This window comes from Serinus canaria, chromosome 5, assembly GCF_022539315.1.
Source record: "Serinus canaria isolate serCan28SL12 chromosome 5, serCan2020, whole genome shotgun sequence".
In the NCBI taxonomy this organism is placed as follows: Eukaryota; Metazoa; Chordata; class Aves; order Passeriformes; family Fringillidae; genus Serinus; species Serinus canaria.
This window is the reverse complement of record NC_066319.1, coordinates 45,027,888-45,045,287: the sequence shown is the minus strand read 5'-3', so window position 1 is coordinate 45,045,287 and position 17,400 is coordinate 45,027,888. Positions and strand designations below refer to the sequence as shown.

General features: G+C 41.2%; 1 protein-coding gene across 9 annotated transcripts in view; it reads left to right on the top strand.

The window, feature by feature from the left end:
- Nucleotides 1-17,400, top strand: part of FOXN3 (forkhead box N3) — a 206,364-nt gene that overhangs the window by 123,964 nt on the left and 65,000 nt on the right. For all 9 annotated transcript variants that reach the window (XM_030239999.2, XM_030239996.2, XM_050974780.1 and 6 more), the window contains one exon: nt 11,077-11,141. In XM_030239999.2, coding sequence (XP_030095859.1) covers nt 11,077-11,141 — 65 coding nt within the window. The remainder of the gene's footprint in view (nt 1-11,076; nt 11,142-17,400) is intronic.

Genomic DNA, 17,400 nt, shown 5'->3' with positions numbered 1-17,400 from the left:
ACCAGGGAAGTCCAAATCACACACACTTCCCAGCCATAGTTCAATGGGGTCCTTCATTTTGGCAGAGGCTGTAGAGAGGGAAGGGACTTCTGTAGTGTAGATATCCATAAGATCTCACCTGTTCTGCCCCTTGAATATGAGGCTTTGTTGAGTTGAAGAGTTATCAAGAATAAGTGGAAAAATCTCACCTTCCCCTGACTGGACTGAGCTGATAGGATAGACTTTGGTCAAACTTGTGCCATTTGCTTTAAATTTATTGTTAAGTGGAGGGCATATTAGAATTTGGCTTTTCATTTCTTCTGCAACCAACCAGAAACATTTGGGATAACTTTAGGAGAAAAGCTGAGCTGCTGTTAGGTGCAGCTGATGTCAGTCAGTGATGAGGAGCCCTGACAACAGCAGTGTGGGTTGTGGGTTGTCAGGAGGGGCCCAGGCCTGAGGGGAGTCTCTTGGGGGCTGGTCCTACTCTCCCACTGTTTACTGGGTGTTTTTGGAGGTACCTTTTACCTCTGTGTGCATGTTTTCCTTTCTCTGAATGGAAATTATTTCTCTCTATCTCTGTGGATGGGAGAATTGATATAGATGGTGTCTCTACAATGCTTCTGAGTGCAAAAAATGCTATATTTTGTTGAGTCTGTAGACCCAGACGCCAAGGTGAGACAGCCCGCTGTAGGATTTTTTGTGTGTGTATTGGGATGTCTCTCCATATCCCTAAAATACATCTCTCAGTTCTTCAAAAGGAATAATCTTGGGAGTATGAATGAGTGAAAACTGACGTATTTTGATGCAAAATTTTTTATGCCTTAGCAGTTTATTTCTAAAAATGTATCTCTAAGGATAACACATTATTTATGCATTAAACTTTTGTGTTGATGATATCATCCACAAGCTATCTGTCATTTATCTTTTGAGCACCTTGCATACTGTGCAGTATGGTCCTTAGCTCAGGTCTTCTGGGGTATAAGAGTATTACCATGAATGCTAGATTCATGTAGTGGATATGCTGAAGAGGTAGACTTGAGATGATGAAATATGCAATTGGGGCTACTTCTGTTTTGATGCTTTTGTTGTCATCATCATCACCATCATCATTGTATTTTCTTTTACATAACTTTCTGACATGTGCATTAAACACTTTTGTGTATGGCCCAATGAGTACAAATCTCTGCAACCTCCTCTGCAGCAGTGTTGCAGATCCTGTAAGCACATTAAGCTTCCCAAGGAAAAGTACCCATAGCATCTGGGAGAGGTTAAATGTTTCAGGGGAGAGGTTAAACATTCGTTTGTTCTCTGCTGCTCTAATTCCAGAAGCCAGATTAGTTCAGAATCATCTGAACCACATTCATTCAAGATTAATGAGAAAGACCAAGTATGGAAAATTTCAGCTGGTAAGCGCCTTGGTTTTGAGCAGGTGGTGTTCATACTGGCAGCAGCCTGCAGTCATGCTTAGTTTTAAGTTCCCCTTAGTTCTTAAATGGGTGAAATGGGGAATCACACCATTCCAGATAAACAAGAATTTCAGCAAGCAACATGAAGCTGTTGGTGGAGCACACACACCCCACACACCACTCTAAGGCCTCACCTCCTTTTTCCCATCTATTTCTGTTTCATTTGACATCAGATTGCCCTTCTGCATATGCACGTTTATAACTTGGTGCATGTTCAAGGTATGTTGGTGTCATTAAAACAGACAAGTGGGCTGTTCTTGGGAATGGGTGACATGCCATTCAGCTGAGGGGTGCCTGTTGTCACTCTCCAGGCTGTGGTTAAGCCATGGTTAGGGATGTGATTGGGAGCCTGATGTAGGAAATATTTCTGAAATCCAGGCAGGTCTATCAGCAAAGCTGTTTGAAATTCTGCAAGATAATAAATGAAACATTCAGGACTGGAGTAACAGAAGTCAATTGTGTGACCCTGGGCTTTTAAAAAAATTGATCAGTTTTGATTTGGGAGAGTCCTTCTTTTAGGATAACATTACAGTGTTGTTCCCGGTTAATAGCTCTGCAGTTTCACTGCAGTTTACTTGTTCCGGTGGTCAGTGTGGAGTCTAGAGCCTTGTCTATAATGTAGCATGAACTATCCAAGCAGACTCTTATATATTAAGTTTAAAGTGAAGGTGGGCCTTAGGTATAGACAGTGTCTAGGACTCATTTGTTTTCCAGAACCTGAGATTCAGGAATTTTTTCCAGTCCAATTTTAAGCAAGTGAAACCAAACCAGAAATGGACTTCTTCTTTCCCACTTGTTTTACAGCAAATGGAAGCAGAAAACTGAAGTGCTCCATTTTTGATTTTGTAGACTAGAGGAGAAACAAACTTCTCCCTGTTGGCCAGGTCAGCGTTTGATGCTGCTGTAGCCCAAAAGAGGCCACAGTCCTCTGTAGTCTCAGAGGCCAGTAGCTGTCTGTAAAAGGAGTATTCTATTCATCTGGGCTTCAGGGCACTGACTTGTGGTTCCTGCTTGAGCTGGCACAGGCATGCTCTGCAGCTCAGGAGTGAGTTTAGGTAACTCCAAAGTTTGCCCTGCATGACAACTACCAGTTATTCACCCAGTAATAGTCTAGGAACCATTTAATAGCAGTTGTGAGGAAAACAGCACTTCAGCAAGTGAAGTAACCTTGTATTTTTCCTTACTTCGAAATAAGGGAAATAAGTGGGAACAAATAGCAACTGTGCTCTAGAAGTGAGCTGTGTTGGTCCTTCCTTAACTACATGCACTTCAAAAGACTATTCCCTCACCTGTTGTGTTGTTAGCAATTTTTTATTCCTTCCAGAGATATATAGTCTTGTGTCAGTAAGCCTGTTTTTAGTACAAAAGAAGAAAAATAAAACTCAGACAGAAAGGATGAAATTACTTGCCTGGAGTCACTGTGTGATTTCAGTGGTAGAGGCGGAATTAGAACTGGAGGCTGATAGGCAGCCTCTCCCAATTCCCAATGGAGACAAATCTTTTTTAATTAAAAGTAACATGGGATGGTTGCCTCACCATGAATTTTCAAATATATCTGGACTTTCTCCTGTTTCAGTATTCAGCCTAGAATTATCTTGTGTTCACAAAATACATCTTAAAATATTTAAACCCAGATTAGTATTTTCATTTTGCTCTATGAGGCTGGTGGCCTCAAATAGCCATCTCTCTTTAAACAAGTGCTCTCTATTGTAGAAATTATGATAATTTCATTTATTTAAACAAATCCTGTGCTGTTGTCCATAAATATAAAGTATTTGCCTCTCAGCAAAGGCCAATATTCTAGCCAAAGGCTAGAGAGTCTCACACAGAGGAGAAGAGGGCTTCATATATCACAACAGCAGTGAGAGGGGCCTTTTGAGCACCATAGTAGGATCATTGATGGGCTTCAAAGGACACATGACCATATTTTTCTTGAAAATAGGAATTACCATTTTTTATCCCTGATTCTGGAAAGTTGAGAAGTTTTGTTGTAACTTTTTTTTAATCTGCCCCCCCCCCCCCCCTCATTCCCCTGCCATGTTCTTGCTTAATTACTTAAGTGAAGACCATGGCAGGAGAATGGCTTTGGCTATTTGGAGAACATAAAGAATTTAACCAACTTTTCACTTCATCCTTCAAAAAGCATTACATTTTTATTTTCAGGCATTTTGTTCTTGAGTGGCTTTCACAAGCAACTTTTCTTTAGTCTTTAATGAAATTTAGATGTAATCCCTCTGGCAGTTGTGTCATATAGAAAACTCATTTAGAGTTCACAAGGGATCAAAATGTTATTGTACACTTGAAAATGTGTTAGACACCCTAGAGAAAACAGGAAAGACTCCAGCTAGGAGCTTAAAGTCTTGGTCTCACATGTTGCAGTAAGTGAGAGATACTGAGAGACAGTAAAAGAGGGAATTGCAGAGAAAAGAGAAGCACTGCCAGAATATTAGATTAGCAGTCATAAATTAAAAATCTGTATTGTGAATTCATAAATCTCTTTAACAGTAATGTTTTGTCAGTTATGGAAAATTCGAGAAGATGGAGTAATGGGTTTGTGTATTTAAAATCTCTAAAGTATTAATCAGTTTTTATTGAAGTGAGGAAATACCTTATCACCAGCCTCCAAATTTTTCTTATGTACTGACCCAGGTTAGTAGAGGGTTTTTTCCTTTGCTTGCAGAGGAAGCTTGCTCGTTTTGTTGCTGGGTGATGGCTAGTTGTGCAGCACACTGGTGGCAAGGATTAGATTTTTCTTTTCCTCATTAGCAAAAATTAACAACTATCACAGGTACAATAGCATATGAATACTTCTGTATTGCTCAACAGGTAAAATGGCAGTGATCAATTCATTAAAACAACTATGGTCTAATTCTGTCCATCTGTCCACCCAGATGGACAGAATTAGACCCTCTTTACAGTGCAGTAGTGTTGTTTGCCCCCATGCAGTAATGGCATTAAAATTGACTGTAGAAAGGGAAGCTGATACAACAGTAGAAGGATGTGTGGTCTCCAGTGCAAGCAGTGAAGAGCTGGCAGGTGTTAGAAGAGTCATCAATCAGAAGGAGGTGCTGTCTGTCTTGTGTTCACTCTACAAGCTCATGGCAGTGTGATTTGGACCAAGTGACTTTCTCCTGTGCCGTTGAACACCACTCTGCAGGCCATGTTTGTTCAGCACAGGAGCCAAGAAGGCTGCTCACCACTGTAGTTGGGAACATTTCCCATGCCTTACACAGGGGATTGCCATGAGGAAGTACTATTCATCTTCTAGCATCAAGGAATGCTGTATTCCCACAAAAACATACTTAACCTTTTTTCCTTAGTTACAGCAGCATCCTAAATTTACTTCTCAAGTAATGGTAAAAGCCAAAGTCTTCCAGCTTAGTTGGACAACCATTTATATACCTTATAGTAGCAGTCTGCTCCCTGCTGGCATTGGGAGCTGAGTGTCCTTGCCAAGAGCATCATTCCCTGCTGCCTGCAGATACAGGGTTTAATGGGCTCCATCCAGAATAAGGCATCTACAACTATTGTTATCAGCAACTTGAACATAAGACTGACTAACTGATTTAGCTGCTTCTCAGAAACCTTTGGAGATGGGTTTCTAAGCCTGCAAGATGCTTCATTGGTTGCTCCTTGACAAAATGATTTATTGTTTCTAGGTTTGGTGTTCTTGACGTGTCTTTCAGTTCACTCTTTGACAGAGGTGTGTGTGAAACATGGGAGAGAAGCATTTTGCACTGTGGATGGTTGGTAATATGGGTACAGCAGTGCCTTCTTTCCCTTCATCTGGTAGCGCAGCTTCTGTTCCAGAAATTCTCAATTACATAGCTGTTCTCAGAGCTGGTATTGCTGCCAGGGCAAAGGGGGATAGTTGCAGTGTATTGGGTCGAGCTATAGAGGCAGTTCAGTCAATCATCTTTTCTTGTTCCCATCATTTTTGCATCTGGTAATGGATGGAGAGGACCTCTTGCTGCCTGTTTGTGGTCTCACAGCTGTTTGCTTACTGCAGACTGTGTTGGGTATTTTGTGTGCCACAGCTTGTTAGCTTACAGCTGACACTGTTCATATTTCTGTCCTTTACTGAACTGTCCTACCTGTAGTCCAGGCTTTCCTGAAAGCTAGGAATTAGACAGCAGCTAATTCCACATCCTCTTGGCCATGGTGGGCTAAGGTGTGTGTATGGAGCAGTTTCCCTTCCTCTCCAGTGACCTGTCCTTCATTGGGCTAATAAGTATCAGCTTCAAAGGCCTTTGAAATGTGTGTTCAGGGGCTGGTGTTGGCCTGAATGTTTGCTTTCCCCTCATTCTGTGTCTTCCTGCATTACCATCACTCTGGGGACATATTTGGTAACATAGTCATTGGCCTGTATTTATTGCCTGGCTTCTGTGTTTTCATAATCCCTTAATTGTGGTGTGTAGTGCCATACAATTGAATTTGGTTTGAATTTTTAGTTGTTTGGGTTTTTTAAATCTACTAATCAAGCCTCTTTGACAAAGAGGCCTGTGAGAGCTTTTGGCATAGTTGTGAAATACTGCAACTGTGCAAGAGAATTCTTGCTCTTGCTTTTTTTAGTGCTTGGCTTCCAGACTGTAGTCTCCTTGCTCTAATGTGAATTCCAGAAGACAAAGGATTAATGTTTCTTTTTATAAGTTTCTTCAAGCCTATGCACCTTTTGAAGATTTTTATAAATGTCCGCCATATGTTTTGATAGAAATTACTGATCGGGGGGCTCACACCCATTATTGCTTCTGTATGCCCTGGGAGCTCCTGGTTGGGCTGGCCAGCTGCCATGAGCCCTCACTGCCTGGACAGTCTTCATATTGGCCTGGTTTCCAGCAGAAACAGTATTCAAATCAACACATTCCTGTAGAATGTTGCTTTGCTGAAATCTAAAACATTTTCCTGTGGAAAGCCTTTCCTCAGAAAAATCCCTGAAGTCAAGAAGCTTCCCATGCCTGGGGCCCAGTGGCACAACAAAGTTTCCTGCTGATTGTGTCTTGAGAGAAAGAACAGTTCATTGCTTGGTTTGAGTGGAAATCAAGTCCCATTTGCCATTAAAAATTGCTAGCACATCCATGGGAATGGTGGGCTTTGATCAGAGGTGACTCCCAATTCTTCAGGGGTTAAACACCATCTCCCCATCAGTTCTCTCAGATACAGGTTCAGCAGGCTGTGAATACTTCATTTGCTCCCTGTGGTGGTGCACAGATGCCACAGTGCTAATGATTGTGCTTTGGAGAGAGGTGGATCGTGCACTGGATGCCTCTGGACTTTTACTCCTGGATCCTGTTTTATGCATTTACTGCAAATATACTGTTGCAGGCTGGGTATCCTGTTGGCTGAATGTATGCTTCAAACAATAGTATTTTCTGAAAATCAAACCTCTGCTTCTTGGCAGGTAACTGTTGATGTTTCACGTGTTGTCTGAATTGTTCTTTCAAGATGTTTGCTTGAAATCTCAGCTTATTATGGTTAATCAAGGTCCATCTTCCATCCACTTCTGAAAGTGCCACATGCTCATCTCCTTCTCAGAGTTAGGCCAGTCCAAACATGTCCAAAGCAAAAATGTATTAGGCCCCAAGTTTCTAAATAGTGAGATAAGAGTTCAGACTACTTACTGCTTTTCTTCTAAGAGATATTACCTTAGTGCGTTTAGTTGGTAAATTTGGGGAAAAACTCTTCCATCAATAATGCTAATGGAATAAATATTAATTTTGTATCAGGTATTGATTACGAAAGAAAATCGTAGACCCAGATTTTGCATTTTTATTTTGCCTGAATGCAGAATATGCTGTTACTTCTGTAGGAGAACCAGCCATTCTTCTCTTGTAGCTTACAGGCTACACTGAAGAAACAACTTGTTTGAAAAAAATGCCTGAGATGGACCAAATTATTTGGGTTTTTATTGAGGGTATTTAGAAGAATGAACTTCTTCAAATGGTTTCTTAATTTGGAACAGAGAGGAAGCAGCTTTTGAACACTTTAAAGTGATAGTTCAGCTCTGTCATTTGTCAACTTGAAATATGTTTTAATAATTAATACCTTCTGAGACTTCACATACAAAAGTTTGGGAACAGAAAAAAATTTACCCAGTGCAGTTCAGATGGAGGTAAACTTCTGCAAAGCCATGCAAATACAAAAGTTTGTTGTTTTGAAAAGCTTGACAGTTGCTGCAGTACATTATTTACATGCTTTAATTCTTTAGCTTCCTTCCCTGGGAAGACACAGGTGATTTTCTCAGCTCATGTGGGTTTGTGCTGAATCAGGTGGAGATTTTTATGGGACCCCTGGGCTTTTTTTCAAATTGGAAAAAAAGATAAATCACTACGGCTTTGTTTCTCTAGTGGAGACATTTTGTCTATTCAAATATATACACTTTTCCCACTCCTTTCTTTAACCCTCTTCCAATCCACTGATGACAGCCTGGGAGTGAATTTCTTTTGCAGTGTTGTTTCAGAATTCCCCCCTTTTTTTTCTCTTGGGCTTTTGAAAGGCATGTAGTTGCCATGCTGTGATTTCTAATTGATAAATCTCCGCGGTATCAAGATAGTGCTGTGGCTTTCTCTTTGTGGCCTGATGGGGGCCGTCCTGGAGATGGTGGGGGACTCTGATACACTGTAACATATGTGACAGGAGTGAATGCTACAGGAGTGTGAATGCCCTCAACAGCTCTTGACCCTCCTATGAGTTGAGGAGCTACGCTGAAGAGCAGGCTTACTACAAGGAATGCAAACACTTGGTTGCTTAAGCACTATGAAGTGAGCGTGTGTTCAGACAAGTGTATGCCCCATGCTCTCCAGCACTTAGAATATAGACCTCCTTAACTTCTTTTTGATCATTTTGTGTTCTCTCTCTCTCTCAATTCCCCTTTTTGTCAAGGAGTATTGAAGGTTTTTATTACTTACATAATTGGTTTGGATTTACATAGTCCTTATTTTTACACAGGGAATTTTTTACATATTAGCAGAAGACTATCTGCAGAATGATTGTGGAAGAAGTGTTTTTCTTCTATATGGCATTTTAACAGAACTTTGCTAATGCTGTCAATGACAGCACCTGTTTTCATTTCATTGCATTTTGTGTAGCAGTTGTCAACTCAAGAGGAGACAAAAGTGACTTTGAGTAGAAATGAATTGTAGGGCTTGGTTCACACTTTGCATCCGCAGAGGAAGGATTACCTCCTTAAAAATGCAGAGTGCCTTACAGCAATCTTACTGAAGGATGTTTAGTCTTTTACTTTTAAATGGTGCCCAAATTTGGGCATAGGGCAGTTATTTACATATTGGTAGCACTGTTTCATGCTAATTTCAGTAAAAGCTTAGCTTATTAGAACACCTGTGATTGTCTTCAAGCTGTAGAGGATTTTGAAACCTGTTTCCTGACTACAGGAAAGATTCTGTGGCAGCCTGTCTCTACCACCTGCCTTGACAATGCTGCAACAAATAGTTACTTCCCCCAGGTATGGTGGTTTTAAAATACTCGTTGTGCCTGAGCCCTTGGATCCCACCAGCACATCCTACAGGCAGTGTCACCTGCTGAGAATTGCCCACAGAGCAGGAGTGGGAGTAGTGGTGACATTTTTGCTCTGGGCAGCAGAACCTGCAGATGGCCATGGAGAGGATGAGCTGTGCCATAGGACAGGGAGGAGTGCACCTGGACTGCAGTCAGCAGTGCTGTTAGGAAAAGAGTGTGGTGGTTTGTAACACCAGCAACAAATTAGACTCCGAATAAGCCACTCCCCCTTCATTCCCCCCTTCTGGTAGTGGAGGGACAAGAGCAGAGACTCTGGCTTGAGGTAACAATTTACTGAAAGCAAAAAACAATAGAATAAGAAATGCACTCTAACAATAACAATATTAATACCAGAAATACACAAAGAGAGAAGTTATTTTATCCACAATAAAGGTATTCACTACCAGAAACAAATACAAGATGGTGGATGCATCCTGTAGGTTGTATCCATATGGCTTCCCCGGACAAGGACAATATGGTGATCCATACTGTGATAGATGAGAACACAGGCAAGATGGTGAGGGAGCTCCTGTGGGTAGTGTTTTCTGCCACCCAGCCCAAAACAACTAAAAACAGTGACAAGCAAACCTCCCAAAAGCTAGGTCATCTGAGTTGGGTTGTGCTGCCATTCCACTGGTTTCTTTTCCTTGCAGGTGCCTGTGCTGCCATTTCTATGTCTCTGATGTGCTGGATGTCAGTCAGCCCCAGGGTTGCTGCTGCTTTCCAGCCATTCCACTGTGCTCCTTTGTGCTTGGTTTGGCTGGGCTCTTTTCAGCTTCTCTCCATGGTCTCAGCTGGGTTGGGGTCACCCCCCTACCACTCCTTTCCCCAGCAGCCTCCATGCTAGCTAGCACTGTCTGCTCAGCACCACTGTGGATTCACATTTTCAGTAATTTTTTTCATCACTGTGTCTTGTAACTGTGTTCCATTGCAAACAGGAGGAAGACCAGTGGTGGTGGTAGGTTCTGAGTCCTCATTGGCTGACCCCAGCAAGTTCCCACTGTGGAGGCAAAGTGGTGCACTTCCAGTGGGGCGCCTCGCTCTTCCTCCCAGACCATGCCCTCAGAGGTGGTGCAGGGGGTGTAGAACTTGTCCCTGCCACCTCCTGCAGCCAGGGCTGGAGCAGGGTCACCTCACCTCAGTCCTCTCACTGGGAGAGGTGGTGGTGGGCGGCTGCTGCAGGGGAGCTTCCTCACAGCCTCTCCTCCCCTCTTCTCCAGCTCGCCAGCACCGCAGTTTGTTGGAGCAGATGCTCCACATTCTTATTCCCCACAGCTTTGTGGGGCTACTCCAAGGCATCAAAAGAAACAAGGTTTAGGTGATTGTGCCAGTGTTCCCTCCTCTTCCTTTCCTGTGTTTGTTGCCTTCAGCTGCACTTGTCATAGGAGTGGCCTCTTGGAGGCCTTCACCTTTGGGCAGCCTCTGCGTGAGCAGGAGGCAAAGCAGAGGAGGGGCCTGGCCCAGTTCAGGGCAGGGCCTTGGTTCAGGCAGGCAGTGACCCCTGCCAGGCACCCGGTGCCCCTGTGCCCACTGCCCTGGCAGGGTCTCACAGGAGCTGCTGTGGTCACTGAGCGCAGGGCAAAGGCTGAGGTTTGTCACTGTGGTGCTGGCAGCCGATGTGTGGCGCTGTCCCTGGTGCCGGCGGGGCTGTGCGTGCGGGGCTCGGGAGCTGCCCGGTGCCCGGTGCCCAGCCAGGGCTGTCCTGGGCAGACAAAAACAGCTGGAGCACCATATTGTCACAGCTCTGTGAAACGTTTGAGTTGTTAGCAGGTATCTTTGGCAAAGGGCATGTATTTTTCTGTAGAATTCAGTAAATAATTTTGACATTGATTTGAGGTGTTTTATTATTTATTCGAAATAGCTTTTTTCTTTCTTCCTCCAAGAGGGTGTGGGTGTGTGCTCTGCTGAGGAGGTTTTTCCTCATGAAGAAAATGTCGATCTTGAATCAAATTAACCTATTTTTAGCATGAAATATTAGACCCTCGCTTGAAGGCAAAAGTATCATGATGTTGCATTAGCTTTAAGAACAAAACAGAATTCGTGCAAATAGTAACTTAAAATTGCACCTTCTAATGCAAATGTGATTTTCTTTACACTTGTTTCTTATTCCCTTTAGCACATCAGGTCCACCCATTTGGCCAGGAAGCACCTTTTTCAAGAGAAATGGAGCCCTTCTACAAGGTAGGTGGTAGATACTGCATCTTGGAGTAACTGTTCTACTTGAGAAATAACTTCTGCAAATTGCACAGCTTTTTGGATACTCACCTGGCAAGAAGTAACCAAATGTTTTTTTTGTTTCCTTTACCCTTTCTCCTTTATTGCGCATCTGGTGCCTTGAAAATGACGGTTTACCACGTACAGTGAGTGTAGTCTGTGAAAGTTGCTGCTTTTTTTCTTTCCTTAGATCATTAAATTGCTTGCTGTAATATATGATGAAGGGTGGCTTTTTGGTTTTTTCCCTTTGTGTGGATAAAGAGTGCCCAGAAGGAAATGTTCCAGGAACATCACTTTTAGCTCTGTGGATGAAACAAGGTTGTTCTTTGAGAGAGATCTTTTTTTACTCCTTAATTGTGTTGATAGCAAAAGGTACCAGAAGGTAGGTAGCCATGATGTAGTGGGGAAACAGTGTCAGAGTGTTTGTCTCAAGAAAGCTACCATGGTTAATAGTGCTTATATTCATAGGGCAGTGTTAAATACAATTTCCATTGCATGGACAATATATAGAGAGGCTATATGACTGCAGTTTTGATAGCTGAAAATTTTCAGTCTACTTTACCAGACTTCTTAAAGTAGCTTTTCACTGCTGTGTCTGCTTATATTTCTGCCATTGAGTACATCACTCTTTAAAGAGGTGTCTTAGGAACACAGAAGATTGTGTCCCCAGATTAGAAGTGTTTCTCTGTGGTGCAAAGTAACTTACACCATTGAGGATCATTTTATGGTCTTTGCAAGGATTTATCCATGAGTTGTCTCAGTTTCCTTTTCATTCTCCTGGTGCCAAGACTTTTCTGGTCTTTCTTCTGACAGAAAATGCTATATAATGTTCTCAGGATTTATCCAAATCACCTATGGAGCTTTATTCACAATGAGACACACAAGCAAATAATTCATTGTCAGGCAGTACTACCTTTTACACACCTAAGGAATCCAGCATCTGAGGTTTACCTGAGAATATGTTTCAAGTTAATTCCTCACACATACCTAAGAATTTGCATAACTCTATTTAATATCTATGCTGAGATTTGTTCAAGTGAATTTTAAATACATTAAAACAGATTATTTAACACTAGGAGATGGTATAAATTGTAGAGTTTAGGTGCTTTTGGTTTTAGTCTGGTCAGATAGATCTGCTATATTTACAGTCCTTCTTAATGAGAAGAACTAGATTTTAATTTTTTTTTTTTTTTTGTAAGGAAAAAGAACTACTGTGAAAGAGCTTTTTCAACAATTACGATTTTAAATGGGTATCTGCACATACATAGTCTTAGTAATCTGATTTGATAAAATGTAAACTTGCTCTGTCAAGTCTGGATGGCAGAAATGTTTTACCTTTTCTTAAGATGTAAGATACAACGAATTAATAACAGCTGTTTCTGTAGTCCTCCCTATCTCAGTTGTTGCCTAAAGCCTTCTCACAACAAAGAATGCACTATTCTCTATTCTCTTCTCCTCTGCCCTCTTCTGTCTTCCATACTGGGGTGGAAAATCTTTTCAACATATTAAAGAAATAAAGAAAAGAGATGAGTGCCTTTTCAAGCAACTGGCAAAGCCTAAGAGATCTTTAACTGAATCGGCATTCTGCATTGCCATTTCAAGTGGAAAATGCAGTCAAGTTGTACTGTAATATGCATGATACAACTGAGGTTGGAAGGATGAGAGAGTATGAAGAAAAACTTCATTAAAGTAATCTTTTAACACTTCCTGGTTATAATTTTAAAGCAAGAAGATAAATCAATGAAGCCTTCCTTTCTGTCTTTTTGCTTTCATTTTGGTCTTTGGATTTTTCCCTGCAATAGGCTCTTCAATATGTAGTCTTTAGCAGGTTGCACAGAAATAGTGCATCCACCTCTTTGCTGCTTCTCTGAGTGCCTTTTTCCAGAAGACTCATGTAAGAAATTGTGGCAGTGCAGGGAGGTATGAAATGAGGTGTAGGTGTTTGTCATGATGCCTTGAGAGGCTCCTTGGAACAGAGGCTAGACAGTGTTAAAGGAATAAAGTAGATACTCATTAAAAGGCCTTCAAAGGATACACCTTGGGCAGTACAAGAGCCTGGCCATGGCTACACCCAGGATGGATGATGTGTCACAAGTTTTCACACTTTGCTAAGTTTTGGTCCACTTACATATTGGGGTTAATTGTCTAACTGCAGCTTCAGGTGATAAAGTCCCATCTTCCCAGACTGCTCTCCTCAATCTGCCATTGTTTATACTTTTTGGACCTGAAGCTGTAATGGTAACCTTGGTTCTTGGGCTGGAAAAGGATTGTTTTGTCTAACTGAACTGTGAGAACTTGCTGACACTTTATATGAAGTTCAGAGTTATATATGAATGCAATACAGAATCTGGAAAATACAAAAGCTGAAACTTAAGGCATCGGTCAGAACTTATGTTACATGACCATCTGAAGTATTTTTCCAGTGCTTATAGTCAGCTTAATGCAATCATGAGAATGAAAAATTGACTGAATTATTTGTTTCAAGTTATAGCCCTGCCTTTGGATTGGCAAAAGTTGAGGCAACAAAGGGATTTTAAACTATTTTTACTTGATAATTGTTCTACTGTGTTTGAAAAGAATGTTCACTGTGTTATAGACAATAATACAGAATACTTCTGTAATTATAGTAAATGTGATATTCATGTGCACTTGTCACACCTCATTTCTTCTGAGTTCTTAAGAAAAATGTTCTTTTTCTGGTCTGAGGAATGAAGAGAAAAAATTCCACAATGTAAGTAGTGCTTTCTTTAGCCAAGAAAACTTGTAGATGCTCCTGGTTTCCATTCATTTTATATCAGAACTATTTGGCAAAATAATCTTAACCATTGTGAAGAGTTTAACATATTTTTTCTGAGAAAGTTGCTGAGAAAACAGTTATCTGTGTACCTTAAAATAGCAAAGGAAGAGAAAGGGAGGATAAAATTCATTTTAGCTACTCTGTCCTTAATATTTTTAACATGAGCAGGATTAGTTCTCTGTTACTTTCTGGCTTTGTATTTTCTGAAGAATTTTGAAATATATTTATTCCTTTCTCTTTTTGGCTATGATTTTGCTGGATATGAGATGGCTGCCTTAGGTTTTTGTTTGTTTGGGGTTTTTTTTTGGTGAGGATCATAGTTCTGTTGTTCTTAGCATTAAGTCTCTAACCAATTACTCTGTATGGAGTCGGTCACCTGCCTAGGTACTTTTTGCAGTCTTGAACTCCTTCTACTGGGTGACAGTTGCTCCCTATATCCCTGTGCTGCTTGGTCTTCTTGAGAAAAGTCCCATGCTTCATTTAGGTAGGACCTTTAGTCTTACCAGACTCTAATGTCTTCTCTCAAAACTTATCTGTGTGTCCATGGATATTGCTCTATTCTAGCTTTCAGGATTTCCATATAAAAGAGATTTATGCTCTTGCTGCTTTTCTTTTTCTGTTGTTTTGTTTGTAGCTTGTTACTGTACATATTATATGTTTGTTTAAAATCATGGCCTTTTTGTTTTTTTAATCTACTGTATGGAGAGCCTTTGTTCCTGCTGTTTTTCTGTTCTGATCAGTCATAACACATTCATTTTTATATAATAAAATATATGTGAGGAAAGAGTTCTTGTGGTGGAAAATACCTAGACATATTCTAAACTCTTAAGGAACTTACACTGTGGAAGATATGTGGGGCCATAGTCACATTAACTTCAAGACCTTAAAACTAATATATGGTGTTCTGAAAAGAGCAGTTTCATTGCCTCTGCTCTGATCTTGGGTGCTAAGTTCGTGTTACAGACTTGAGCATGCAGTTACTCACAGATCAGTGGTAATAATAAAACTATTTTGCTGTTGATATGTCTGATATTCTTCTTGAATAAACTTAATTTATATATTCAAATTACCTTTTAGCAGCAGTCATATGAATTCCAGTGGCTGTGTGCCACCTGTAAGATGTAACTGGACTGTGGAGGGGTTTGGTTTATTTTCTTAAAGACATAACTTATCTTTTGAGGGAAAAAACCCCAAAACAACAAAGTTACTACTCTTCTTTTAATCTTACTTGCCCTCACACTTTAATAAATTAAATGCAGCATATTACAATGCCTTTTTGTATCAAATTTATTCTGTCTTGATTTGTCTTCATTGTTTGGGGAGGAAAAGTGAACCTGGGTCATCCAGTCCCTATTGCTGTTAAAAAAAATGGAGATGGGCCTACTCACTGAGACTGATGGTCCACCTTCCAGTTGTACCTGACCTACTGTAAGTAGAGCCACAATCCTTACCAAGCTGTCTGTGTTCTGGTGTGAGCAAGGTCCTCCACTTCTTCTTCTGACAGTCAGCACAATCTAATGCCTGTGGATCTTACATCAAAGATAGGAACTTTTTCCTCAAAGATCCTGCCGACCTGGATTAACTCTTGCAGACTGGATTGCAGCAGTCAGTGAACTGAATTCAGACAGCATGGCTTTCCTTGGAAGCCATAATTCTCTCTTAATGAGAATGGAAAGAAAGATTGGAAAAATCCATTCCCTTGAGAATGCAGAAGGGAAGCATGAGGATTTGCATGTGGCCTCTAGTCCCTCTTGGCTGAGGGAGCCTGAGAAGGGAGGGATTACCCTCCCCAGATCTCATGGTCTGCTTAGTTTTTTCTCTACCAGCAGCTGCAGATAAAAGGCATCCTCATGCTCCAGAACAGAGCAAGGGATAGGATGTTTACCTGGGGATGACTTGCCCTCTTCTCCTCTGGGAAAGCACTGTATGAGGGACACACTTAATTCTCTGATACTTGACGTAGCCCCTGTGTGACCTGTCGTGGTCCTGCTGCTATGGCTGTAGCTGGCCCCACCCGTGAGAAGCTTTGATGGGAAAGAAGTGGAAGACACATTCTTCACAGGGTCAGGTGTCACCAAAACCAGCGTAAGGTGGAGACTCCACAGTTTGTTGCAGAGTAGAAATGGAAACTCTGGGCACTGCTAGTCCATTAACCCTTATTGCCCTCAGTCCAGTCCACATTGGTGGCTTTCATGTTTTATTGTGCTGACATCTGACACCTGGCCATAATGGGAGACTTTAAGGAAGATACCAAAGCCCATGGATTACTTTATTCTTAGTTGAGAATGGTGAGTTATTTGAGCTAAAAAATTGCATTCCTAATAAGAAAGTTTATTTTGTATTAAAAGACCAGAAATGAGATGTCCCACATGAAAAGATGAGGAACCAGTTTATTTTGGACATGTGCATACAATTGTACAGAGATCTTTTTCTTCTCTAATAAGCTTGAGAATCCTCAAAATGCCCAAACAAGCCTTTTAATCTCTTTCCCATTAAGTACTTGTAAGAAATAAGAGAGGAGACTTGGGACTGCACCTTTCCAAGCATTAGCTATTAGTAGAAGCAGTTGCTGAGGTGGAAATAAACCAGCAGGAAGGAGGCAAAAAGGAGGCATTTATTGTTTATTTCCCTTGAAAATGCTAAATTAGAAACTTTCACTCTTATAAATGAAGATATCCAGCCTATGTTTTTATGTTAAAAGTGCCATTAGGATAAGAAAGTAACAATAACAGGGCCTGGTTTCTTTGGACAAGTATTGCCCACACTGACTACTCAGCCTTTATCTGGAGAAGCTGGGAGGAATTGGTTTTTTACTTCCAAGAATAAAGCCTTTCAAAAGGGAGCTTGACAACAAAATCACTAAGAGAAGATGCCTGTGTGCATGCAGCCACATGTATTTTCTGTCTAATAATGGTAAAATTTGGAATGTTTTTGTCAACACCGCCAACAAATACCCAGGAGCCCCTGCCAGCACAGTGGGCTTCTTTCTCCTCGTGGAAATTCAGTTCATCTGCTCTTTCCACCTGCAAGCAGAGCAGGTGCAAGTCCTGGGCATGTAGGGGAGAGGTACAGCCCATCCTGGAACACAAGGTGCCTGTACCTTCTGGTGCTAACAGGGCTGAGGAGAAGGAGGAACAGGGGAGAGCTGAAAGACAAGAAACTTCAGCAAGTGTTGTGTGCGTTTAACCTTCGGAACTGCATGTCACACCTCAGAAGAAAACTAACCTTGGAGAGAAAAGCTCTCATTTCTTCTACTGCCTAGAGGTGCAAACAAAAAGAACGTGGCAAGGTACCATATGTATTACAGATAATTTAATATTATATAATACTTAAATGTCATGGTGACCATAAGAAAAAGGCCAAAAGCAATGCAAAATAATCCAGCCTTAGGATTGGTAGATTTAGGTGCTGTGATCTGTAACACAGTCT